This window comes from Aricia agestis, chromosome 2 (assembly GCF_905147365.1).
Source record: "Aricia agestis chromosome 2, ilAriAges1.1, whole genome shotgun sequence".
Lineage (NCBI taxonomy): Eukaryota > Metazoa > Arthropoda > Insecta > Lepidoptera > Lycaenidae > Aricia > Aricia agestis.
The window spans coordinates 21,519,852-21,532,509 of NC_056407.1; the positions used below are offsets into that span (position 1 = coordinate 21,519,852).

The 12,658-nt window shown below is 36.1% G+C and overlaps 1 protein-coding gene across 2 annotated transcripts in view; it reads right to left on the reverse strand.

Annotated features, from left to right (window-relative positions):
• Window positions 1-12,658, reverse strand: part of LOC121738048 (ATP-binding cassette sub-family G member 4-like) — a 156,694-nt gene that overhangs the window by 64,138 nt on the left and 79,898 nt on the right. For both annotated transcript variants that reach the window (XM_042129872.1, XM_042129864.1), the window contains exons 2-3: window positions 5,998-6,115; window positions 3,780-3,993 (exon numbers count right to left, since the gene is read on the reverse strand). In XM_042129872.1, the coding sequence (XP_041985806.1) occupies window positions 3,780-3,993; window positions 5,998-6,115 (332 nt within the window). The remainder of the gene's footprint in view (window positions 1-3,779; window positions 3,994-5,997; window positions 6,116-12,658) is intronic.

Below are 12,658 nucleotides of genomic sequence, written 5' to 3' on the forward strand. Positions count from 1 at the left end.
AGTGAGTGTACGCATAGGCATGCGTACAGCACCTCCCTCCTCTCCCACACTGTCTATGCGTACACTCGCATACAAGAACCTGCAAACACGACCACCACACAAGCAATAATGTTGGCAAATCCATGCAAGGCCCCTAACCACCATGCGGATTGAACACCTCGACGCGCGTTTCGCCCCAACACCGGAGCATCCTCAGGATGTGGACTCTACGAACAACGTCCGTCGTAGAAAATAATACCAAACTAAATTTTAAGCTATGGATTTCCGCAAAGTAACGACTGACTCTATTAACCATAAGCCTTTATAAGCGTAGGGCTGACATAAGCCAAAAAATGTTGTAAAAGAAAACATAATATTATATGTACATAATATACTCTAAGTTAAAGATTTTTTTGTGTGACCAAATATGGCATAGCCCAAACCATTGTAAATTATTATGTGATGACATAAAAATTATAGTAATTAATTATTAAAGCACATCCTCCTTTGTATGTAAATTAGAAAACCGAGCATAAATCATGTGTCTGTCAGTGAGTACATTTTATGCACTTTATATTCACATAATTCATACAAGTCATGAAACAATGCAAAACAATAAAATTGTACCTTTGTCCTCTTTGAAGACCATAAACTTAAAATTGTTGTTTTTAATAAAAACAACAATGTTTTCATACAATCATAAAAAACTATCAGCACTAAACATTATACTTATTTTAAAATAAATATGTAAGTATGTAAATAATAATTATTGTAAAGTATACAAAAACTTATCTTTAAATTATGCACGTTTTTTGTTAAAATACAAATTAGCGGTACGAAAAAAGTTTTTGTTAAGCATTAATTGTTGAAGTACTTAAAAGTCGAATAAATTTTTTGCGACTTAGATATTATTATGTACAACTACAAGACAATAATTAATTATTTATGAAAACGAATTCAAGTATATAAATAAAGTAAGTATATCTATGCTTCAAAATATGGTCCATAGTCAGTACAGGATGTACTGACTATGGACTTCAAAATAGAGCATGGCAATGGTTTACGAAATCAGATTAATATACAACAGTGTGAGGTCTATAATACTTTGGTTTTGCTAATAAAACCGACTACCTAGAGAAGTTAATTCATTAAAAAATCTATGCGGTTTTAGAATCGAACTCAAAAACCCTTCACCATTTTTGACTATCTCCGAAATTTTTAGATTTTATCTGCTGCGTAAAAATTCACTCTGTATATGGGTAGTTGATTGTAGTACATAATTAAAAAAATGTTATGAATTATTATTTAAAGTATTTTACAATTTTATAAATAATTTAAACAAGGATAAATTTAAAGGAATCTTGATTGTATATTTATTCTTTTAAATACTAAGTACCTGGATGACCGAGCTTTGCTCGGTATAGCAAACACTCATTGACTTCGTGCTACTTAATAACGACATCTACTGGTCGTTAAAACAATTAGTCGCCAACAAAATAGTATTATTATTCGCCAATAGATGTCGGGAAGAGTCATATTTTTCAGTTTATCGATTATCGATAAAACACGAATAAAAAGACATTTTCTGAAAATGATTCCTAGCTAGATCGATTTATCGCCCCCGAAACCCCCTATATACTAAATTTCATGAAAATCGTTGGAGCCGATTCCGAGATTCCAAATATATATTTATATATATACAAGAATTGCTCGCTTACAAATATAAGATTTATGCTATGTTTAATTGACGTAAGTTTGAGTAATGTGATAATTAAAACAAAGGAATTTTAGCTATTGTCTACTAAATATGGCGAGTACAGTTTATAAGCGTACATCAAATATAATATTATGCTTATATTATACGAGCTTTTGCCCGCGGCTTCGCTCGCGTTAAGAAGTATTATTATATACAAACTTTCATCCCCTATTTTAACCCCTTGGAGGTGGAATTGATCAAAATCCTTTCTTAGCGGATGCCTACGTCATAATATTATCTACCTACATGCCAAATTTCAACCCGATCGGTCCAGTGGTTTGGGCTGTGCGTTGATAGATCACCATGTCAGTCAGTCACCTTTGAGTTTTATCTATACTAATATTATAAAGAGGTAAACTTTGTTTGTTTGTTTGTTTGTTTAATTGTAATGAATAGGCTCAAAAACTACTGGACCGATTTTAAAAATTCTTTCACCATTCGAAAGCTACATTATTTACGAGTAACATAGGCTACTTTTTATTTTGGAGAATATAGGGTTCCGTAAGATATTTCAGTTTTTCGGAAACAACCAGAAAATTTACTTATTTTATATTTAAATTTACGTACGCTGCCTAAACTATAAAATATAGAACTATACAATGTTCTAAGTAAATGTAGATCTTATAAATATCTACAAAAATGTCCGCGACACACTATACCTATTTATGTCAAGTGAGGTACAACAACCATTTTCTTATTTAAAAATGTAGATTTTTTTTGGACTACATTTAAACGAATTTATTTTGCTTATGCTAATGATCGTTATCAAAATAAATAATTTCATCACTTAGTACAGTTTATGTAGATTATATTTGCTCTTCGAATGATTAAAATTGGACGTTTGGTTTAGAAGTTATGGCGAAATTAAAATATTGCGATTTACGCCCGTTTCGAAGTGGGCGCTACCAATGCCACAGAATAGATAATAATAGTACGAGTACCAATGCAGGGGTGCGCATTGTACACATTGAAAAGGCCTACAGAAAACTCCGCGATGGTATATTTTTTTTTTATGAAATAAGGGGGCAAGCGAGCAAACGGGTCACCTGATGGAAAGCAACTTCCGTCGCCCATGGACACTCGCAGCATCAGAAGAGCTGCAATTGCGTTGCCGGCCTTTTAAGAGGGAATAGGGTAATAGGGGAGGGTAGAGATGGGAAGGGAAGGGAAGGGAAGGGAATAGGGGAGGGTAGGGAAGGGAATAGGGGAGGGTAGGAAAGGGAATAGGGGAGGGTAGGGAAGGGAATAGGGGAGGGTAGGGAAGGGAATAGGGGAGGGTAGGGAAGGGAAAAAAAAGAGGGTAGGAACTCACTCACTCAGCGAAACACAGCGTAAGCGCTGTTTCACGCCGGTTTTCTGTGAGAACGTGGTATTTCTCCGGTTGAGCCAGCCCATTTGTGCCGAAGCATGGCTCTCCCACGTATAAGTATATCTCTTATGGATATATCCCACAATAACATATTTTTTTGTCATTTACTTTTAACTTCAAATAATGGCTAATTTTCGAAGCGATTTTAACCAATACGGCAATAATCCTTATTCAATTAAATACTTCAAATACATTATTGATTTTGGCCCTTTACAGCATAATTATTACGATTTTAATTTTAAATGAATATTTTCGAAGACATTACAGATTTAAAATTGCGGGACGTAAGTAGCTTTTGCGGCAGTACCGACCAACGCGGGCCACGGGTAGTAATGAATATAAATTATTTAAAATCAAACTACTGAATCGATTTTAATAATTTTTTCAGTGACTTAGGCCATCATTTATTTTATACCCGTGCGAAGCCGGGGCGGGTCGCTAGTATACTTATATAGATTGCCGCATTAAAACTTAAAATATTACAAAAACTTTCCATGAAAATAAATATACCTACTTACACAATTATACGCAAATATTAAACCAGTTCGGAAATACGGAAATACGCGAAACAAAATACAGGTATACCAAGTTTAAGGCTCATGATAATATTAATACAATATTTATAAGGCCCTTAAACCAGACAAGCGGGGTTTTAAATTTGGAATACTTACTTACCACAGATTGTTTAAATTCTTCCGTCAGAGAGGAACCAAGTTTGAGGTCGACAGCGAAATTCATAAGTTCATTCACAGTGAACATTGGGTTCAGTCTGTCGTCCTGGAGGATATAGCAGGACATACGACGGTACTCTTTGAATAGCTGTTCGTCCTTCTCGCCCATTTTCAGTACTCTATCTCCCGCTCGTATTGTCCCTTTCACTCCTTCTTGTCTGAAAAGGGTAGTACTTGTTATTTTATGTGAATATAAGTACAACAAAATATTGTTACGGATACGGGTACGCAGTGCCATCTAGCGTCAACTTGTGGAACTACGCGGGGAATTAAAACAACATAAAACACCTACTCGATACTAGATAGCATTAGGCTTCCAGAAATATTCCTAGGTATTAATATTCCTTTATATTATTATTCCTATATATTATTATTCCTATATAATATAATTATTCCTATTATACAGGGTGCAATTAAACCTTTGTGCCATTTTTTTCCAGGGCTTAGGTATCATTAGGAGAATCCATTTAACCAAAAAAAAATGGAGTATTATTTTTTTTCAATGACATATTTTATACCATTTAAAATCGTTCCAGAACAGTCACTCGCGGCGCGGGGGAGTGATCGGGGGTAACGCGGGGGGAGGTGCGCGCGCGGGGGCACGTCACGCGCGGCTGACGCATCGTGTCCATTAATTGTAGTGTTTTTTAGGACGACTTTCGGTAGCTATTTCTCAACATTTTAGTACTGAGTGATTACAAAAGAAAAAATACGTGTATTTTTATTTTTAACAAGGATCAATGCATCAAAATTTAATTTAAAAAGCAGGAAGGTATAATTGCACCCTGTATATTATTTTAAGCTATTGCATCGCTTTTAGCGCGCGTGGGCTTTGAGCGTGGCGACCGAATCAAGAAATTCCGTAACGAAAAAATCTATCACCCCCCACTCCGACCGGTCCTTGCGGCGTTACCAGACTTCGACACGGTGTTTGTGTGCGTGCGACTTATGACGTATGCGAATTATAATTGCACAAGTTTATAAAAAATGCTGTGCAATAGCTTTACCGCGGCAATCCCCGAGTGCCACACGTATTTTTATTAACTAGAGATCGCCCAATGGTCGAAATTCGACCTTAGTTTCAACGACATTACCTGACTACTACGGTCTATATTTTGTAAAAAAATATTGACTTTCTCATATTTTTTTCAAATCCTGTCTCAGCTGATCTGGCCGTGTGAGCATTGATAGTATCTAAGATTGAATAAAAAAAAACTATAATCAATTTTCAATTTGTCACCTTAAACTTTCAACCATAAATAAAAGAGTATAATTGTAAAGAGTAAAATTGTCACTTGTCACTCAAAAATCTGTCATTTTTCCTAGTGTGTGTGTTGTAGTGTGTGTAATGTTTTATTTGTTAGAAAAATGTATAAGCATAATTTCAAAATAATATTAGCTCGATGCACTCCTTCACCATATTTAAACTATAACTGTGCAAAATTTCATTCACCTACGTTTCCCCATTTTTCGTCAGAAGGGATACAAAGTTTTTGGCTCACGTGTTAATATAAAGATTTGTTTGCCAACAATGATATAATAATAAAAAACTCAAAGCAGATATGTTACTACCGAGCGCGTTGTGAAGCTTCAAATACGACCCAATTGGGTCGTCTTTTATTTAGTCTGTCTCTTTTATGTAAATGGCATTTCGTATCTTTTGTTTCAGTTATCTGTCAAATTCGTCAATGTTGTTCGGAAGAGATTTAAGCCGGAAAATAGTATGAACGTAACAGATCTGTGTAAGTAGAATATCATTGTTCGCCAACAACACCTTTCAGTACACAGTGATCGGTACTCTTCGTTTCCTTTTAGGTTCAGTATATTTTTTTAATGTACTGAAATATAGTTTTCACTTTTCGCACGTTATAACGTGTGTTTAAATATAATATTTTTGCTGTTTCTTTAGCAACTGACTTGATCGAACTAATTAGGTTGCATAAATGCTATTAAATATTATTAATATAGTATTTAACTTATAGAATCGGGGTACTCTCCGCTACTAAATACAGCATAAAGCATTTTATGGCCTAAAGATCATGATCTTTGAGACATAAAATGTTAATATGTCAATTATCGTTTGCATTCTAACATAAATTACAAACAAGTTAATTATTCAAGACGCATCAATCATAAAATAATAAGATCTTAAAAGTACTTACGAAAAGCCTGTAAGGGCATTCAAAAGGGAGGACTTTCCGGCGCCAGACGGGCCCATGATGGCTGTCATTTGTCCGGATTTGAACAGACCGGACACATTCTTCAGTATCCGCTTCTGACCTGAAACAAAAAATCGCACACGTTATTTTGACGTCATTGGACCGTTTTGTTATATCACAAACACAAATTAACCCTGAAGATTACATCTATGATTTATAGGGCCTGTTTCACCACTTCCTGATAAGTGCCGGATAGGCTATCTACCACTTAACTTGACAGATAGAGTATGGAGAATCTGTCAAAAAAGTCTGTTGTGAATAGCCTATCCGGCACTTTATCAGGAAATGGTGAGGCCCTTAATCTTTTTGTTTTTTTTTTCGTAGATAGATGTATTTTTTTTACATAATATTCTAAATTTTGCAATCAAGTCACCGAACTGAATGCCTATTTGAATAATGTACATAATACGAATGCAGGATTGCGACAAGAAAATACATTTTCCTTGTATGGCGCTACGTTTCCCGGATAACAAGAAAACGAGCAGCAATTAACTTAAAGTGGTCGTTATGTTTGTAATATTATAGATATATTAATTATTGAGATGTGGTAAAACCTTTCTAATTACGGTAATGAAACATAATTTGTCCTTGGTAATGGACCCAGACATGCAACCTGCTGCTACTGTAGTGTTTACTTCACATCTATCGACGAAAGATCAGCTAGGGATAATTCTATGACGAAAAGGCCATTCAAGAGACTCAACGTAATAAAACAGAGGCATGGCTAGCATTGACGGACTTATGGCATATACACTTGTTACGTGCATTTTTGGAGTGTTGAAAGGCCATTTGGTTGAATGGAACATGATATACCTTTAATGCCTTCAATGCCGGTAGGGTTGCCAGGTCCCTAAACCGAAAAGCCGGACACAGCACCCAGCTTGGGCGGACGTTTGTACAAAAAAGTCCCGCTATCGAATACTTAGAATCAGAACTCTTGTAGGAATACATTTGTAATTTTCTGTTTTATTAAAACAATTTAACATATAATTTTACATTTTATTAGGTGTAAAACCTTCTAAAATTAGTAGATTTTCATATAAAATTATTGATTCAAAGCTCTACAACAGCCGGTCAGCAGGTCTTGTCTCTAGGGTCCAATTTTGGTACCGCGAAATCCGCTCGGTTTACTACGCGGTGCATTATTACCAGAGAAGTGTGCACGAGCGGCTTGACATCCTTACGATATTCGAGGCACAAGAATTTCGATTTTTGCCTATAGCTTCGATCACAAGCCGATCACGAGGCACTAGGCAGACAAATTAAACGTTGTGTCATTGTCTAGTGCAGCGGGGCTAAAATGGTCGCTTTGGAGAATCACACTAAGAATCATAATATGATTCATTTTTTAAAATCGCAAAATGCAAGTCTGCTTGCAATTCCTGTCTACAACTGGACAAGTCTTGTCGAAAAAAGGACCTAACGCTGCCATCATACAAAATCGTCTAACGTTTTGACAGTTCTCCTTTACGAGCAGCGCCACCGCCCACGTTCATATTTAACCTTGTCGTACTGTAGTAATTCGTACTAATTTGACATTTGTCAGTTTGACAGTTTTGACAATTCATTTGCTGAATTGATTGAGAGGAATTGCTAAATGTGACCATTTTAGCCCCGCAGGTGTTCCCAAAGAGTGCGCCGCAGAAAATAAGTAAGTATAAGAGTTGCTATCCTCCATAATTATTATCCGAAACCACAAATATTATCATTAAAAGCCACTTAAAAGCTATGTTAAAGGTGCCTATTTATTTAGACAGTATACTGTATCATTTTCAAATAGCTCGCTAGGGTAGGGCGCCGTGACATAATACAAAATTTGTAACTGCGCCGTTGGCTGAAAAAGATTGGGAACCCGTCTAGTGAATCATCTTGAGACGATTGCGACGAATGATGGAGCGCCATTTTAGTAACTAGAATAAAATCCCTGATCTGAAGAGGTCAAGAACGTCAGTATTTAGGCACTCATAGTCCATAGAGCATAGCATCATCCTCATGAACAAATAACAATATAGTTTTGCCAAAACAGAGTTGTCTTGCCGCAGAATTTAAAAAATTCTGGTTTACGTTAGATTTTTTATTAATAATATTACCATATTAGCACAAACTTGAATAAAATATACAAGGTGTAACAAAACTAAGTGGTAATAGGTACTTTAGGGTGTGTATGAGACATGAATTTCCCTGTATTGAGCTCACTGTGAAACTAGCAGCACTGAGTTTTTTTTTTAATTTTGTCTGGGAAAATTCCTGATGCTCGGGCGCTGTCGGGCTGTGACTTGTATGGGCAACATACAAGTCAGAAAAAAAATACTCTTTTAGCGCTGCTACTTTCACAGTGGACTCAATATGAGGGACACGTTCAAACCCGTAAGTTTGTTTTGTTACATCCTGTAACATAATTATTATGATTTGAATAGTTTTTATTATTCGTAGGATTTGAATATAGTTTTGATGGGCCATTCTACGCACTACCGACTACCGTATACCGCCGCAAACCGGTCGGCAAGCTATTAACTATTATGCGGTTAAATACACCCGCCGCGCCACGTGCAATGGCGGCTGCATTTAGGATAAGTCATTATGAAATTAATGATCATTAGAATCTAATGTATTCGGAAGGCCTACGTGACATTACACTGGTATTTGAGGTTTAACTGGTCCTGGTTTTTACAGCTATTCGTAATATTATTATTTATTATTATATTACACGAGCTTTTGCCCGCGGCTTCGCTCGCGTTAAGAAGTATTATTATATACAAACTTTCATCCCCTATTTTAACACCTTGGGGGTGGAATTGATCAAAATCCTTTCTTAGCGAATGCCTACGTCATAACATCTACCTGCATGCCAAATTTCAGCCCGATCGGTCCAGTGGTTTAGGCTATGCGTTGATAGATCACCATGTCAGTCAGTCACCTTTGAGTTTTGTATATATAGATAAGTAAGTAGATAAAGTATATCACATAGACTAAAGGTACTAAGTTTTGTGACATCACATCAGAAGATACACATACAAGTGCATCGATCGCCTCCTTCAGTTTCGTTGAGCTATCTTAAAGTTGTGCTCAACCTATAAATGGTTACTGTATTATATTAGACTACGGTTACACCATGTTACACGTGCTTACAGTCTGGCATCAGTTCAGTCCATTAGTCCAAGACGCCAGAATGATGGCTGAAAAGTAGATAATAAAGAAATGATCAGTCCGTCAATCGACCGGTTACACGATCATTCTGACCAAACTGATGGACTGAACTTATGCGAGAGTCCTTTTCTCCAGACTAAAAAAACAACGGCCTTCTTTTTGGGTTTGGTAGAAAGGGTTCTAAATACATGGTTTCTTGCCACAAGCCATGGCTTTACGTCATGACGTAAAGCCCTATTTTGACATGATGAGACCTTCATGTCATGTGTAGCGCTTCGTGCTTTACCTTATCATGTAGTTAAGTAATTTCGGTTATTATCGTCAGACTCACGTTTGTTGGTGGCCTTGTTGTGGCAATAACAATTTGCTTATTACTTGTGACCGAATAATACACATGACACAATAATGGGACAACTGCGAACATAAATTGGAATAAACGCAAATAAACTTGTCAAACCTTGCGGTATGGTACTCGTATTTGGCGTGTTTACTTATGTTAATGGAATTATGAAGTGAATCATAAGCTTAAGTTAATCCGTTTTTGGCTATGGTAAGTACCATTATCAAAATGTAAGCTTAACTATCTCCGTTTTCTGCTGAAACTTATTATAATAGCAAATAGCAATGCAGTTACATAATAAAATAATTAAACTGTCTTGATATTCAGCTATTCAGCTTTGTATGACTTGTTTCCTAAAATAAACTTACCCAGGACTTTCACGAATATTTCTGGGCTAAAATTAGTCAAATCGGTTCAGTAGTTCTCAAATATTGGCGAGACTAACAGCGCTCACACCAAAATTACTGTCAGCCACCAAACACATTTTGACGTGGGAGAGCCATGCACCGGCGTGAAACAGCGCTTCCGCTGTGTTTCGCCGAGTAAGTGAGTTTACCGGAGGCCCAATCCCCTACCCTTTTCCTTTCCCTACCCTCCCCTATTTCCTTCCGTACCCTCCCCTATTCTTTTCCGTACCCTCCCCTATTCCCTTCCCTACCCTCCCTTATTACCCTTTAGAAGGCCGGCAACGCACCTGCAGCTCTTCTGATGCTGCGAGTGTCCATGGGCGACGGAAGTTGCTTTCCATCAGGTGACCCGTTTGCTCATTTTACAAACCACCAAGCTTTTTAACTCAATAGAATAGCGTAATAATTGTCAGTTAGGTGTAGACGAAAAAGTGAGTAATATGGAATAGAAATAACTACTATAAACTGCATAGCCCACGCTCATATTCGCCGGCTGACAATTGAGGAGCGTTTTTGCAAAGCGAAATATCTACCAAAATGTTTTTTTTCAGTATGAGGTTTTTAGTGTTTATTTCTTTTTCGGGTAGGACTTAGGTAAAATTTATTCTATAGTTGTTTTAAAAATACAGGTACCTACATATGTACATGAAATAAAATACATTTTTTATACCAGGCTCTTTATTAAAATCACTAATTAAAATTACGAATTTTCACAAAAGCGAAATATCTGCATTTTTTTTCTTAACATATTTTATGCGTAACTTGTTTTTATTTTTTATTTAATGTAATAATTTTATAGCAGTGGCTCAAACTCGTCAAATTCACGTCTTATGTTCCCTTCACCTTTTTTCCTGGTTTTTCTTCCACGATTCACTTCAATCACAGGTGAATTGTATTCAATTTCCGCCATTTTTTCGATATAAGAAAGTTTAGAACACTGACCTAGCACGACAAACGATTGACATAAGTCACGACTGGTAGTTATTTCCCGCCTATTTCAAAGTATTGCCATTTTATTAAAAACAAACAGCTAATCAACTGAGCAGATATTTCGTTTTGTGAAAAATATTTACTTGTAGATATTTCACTTTGTGAAATTTCTTCATATTCGAGTAAGATTACATGAAAAGATATTATTACGTTTTGTTGAAATTCGCTTTTGTCAAACAATAGATCCCATATGAAAGAATGCAAAAACGTCAAAAAAAAAAGTACCAACTTTTGGTAGATATTTCACTTTGTGAAAACGCTCCTCAATTTGGTGTGCACGAAGCCTTTAAATAAAAAAAAACAATTAAAATAAATGACTATTCTAACGCCATTATTAAAATGAAACATCCAGGAACGTGAATAACGGAAATAGGAAAATATACAATTTGTAAACATCACAAGCGATGATGGCGTTGTAATGAACGGTTATTTATCTAATTAACTGGACGTTTCCACTAGTTTCGTAATAGATTGCGTCGCGTGAGTCAATTCAGATAAACGTTAAACTTGAACTTCGAAAGGCGTCTTAGTATTGCCGCAATCGAAATTATTTCATACCTTATTTTATGTAACATAATACTATACTTCCATATGAATAATATATATACGAAAGTGTGTCTGTCTGTCTGTCCTATCTGTCTGTCTGTCTTTTACCTCTTCACGCCCAAACGGCTGATCCGATTTCGCTGAAATTTGGTTTGGAGATACTTTGAGTCCCGGGAAAGTACATAGGATACTTTTTATCCCGGAAAAATGTACGGTTCCGCGCGATAAACGAGTTCTGGCGCAACGGAGTTGCGGGCGTCATCTAGTTACATTATACCTTTTCATGTTGATTCAGAAATTATTCATTGTTTTAATCACTCACAGTTTGTTTTTTTGGATGTTTCCAGTATAGCTCATTACAAAGTATCCGACATAGATTTTTTTTATGTTTCAGTTTGAAGCATTCTGAATTCTTCTAGTTTTTGTAGCTATGAGGTATTAGAAGCCATTAGGCTCTTTAAATATTGCAGCATTAAGTCAATTTGTGGTACCATAGCTCAGTGTAGCCACTCCGGGCAAAAATCATTTTCTCCGCCCTTTACATACAGAAAACCATAATATTTAAGTCGTAAAAGTATGAGGGGAATATTTAAGTATACTTACTACTAAAATATTTCCACTTTCTAATCTGAAATAGCTTGGAAAGTAAAATTCTCAAAATTTGGGTGGTGGATGGGTCATGGGCTAATAGGTCGGAAGATAGGAATAAGCAAATTTTTTCGCCCCGAATTATTGCCGCTTGCCGGCCCTGGCCGTGTTTGCCCTATTCCAAATCCATTCAACCAAAACAACACAACGCGAACGTAGAAATACTTTATTTACGAATATGTAACACGTGCTACCCATTGTTCACTCAAGATATATATTTCAAACAATACACAATAATTATTACTACAGTAATTACTCAATCAGTCAATGATATTGAAATTAAAAATGTATCCGGATCAGTGACAGGTACATATTATTGTGTTAATTAGTGTATCATCTATATATTTTATATACTAATTTTGTCTACTGTCTCAAAGTGAGCACTTTGAGAACAAATTATGTTTTAGCGCCCCCCATTGTTTCAATTTAAAATACATCCACATAAAATGAAATAAGAAATCACTCCCTAAGCCTTTAAGCCTCCCTAAGCCACACAGCGCCCCCATTTTTTTTCCGGGTCCCACCC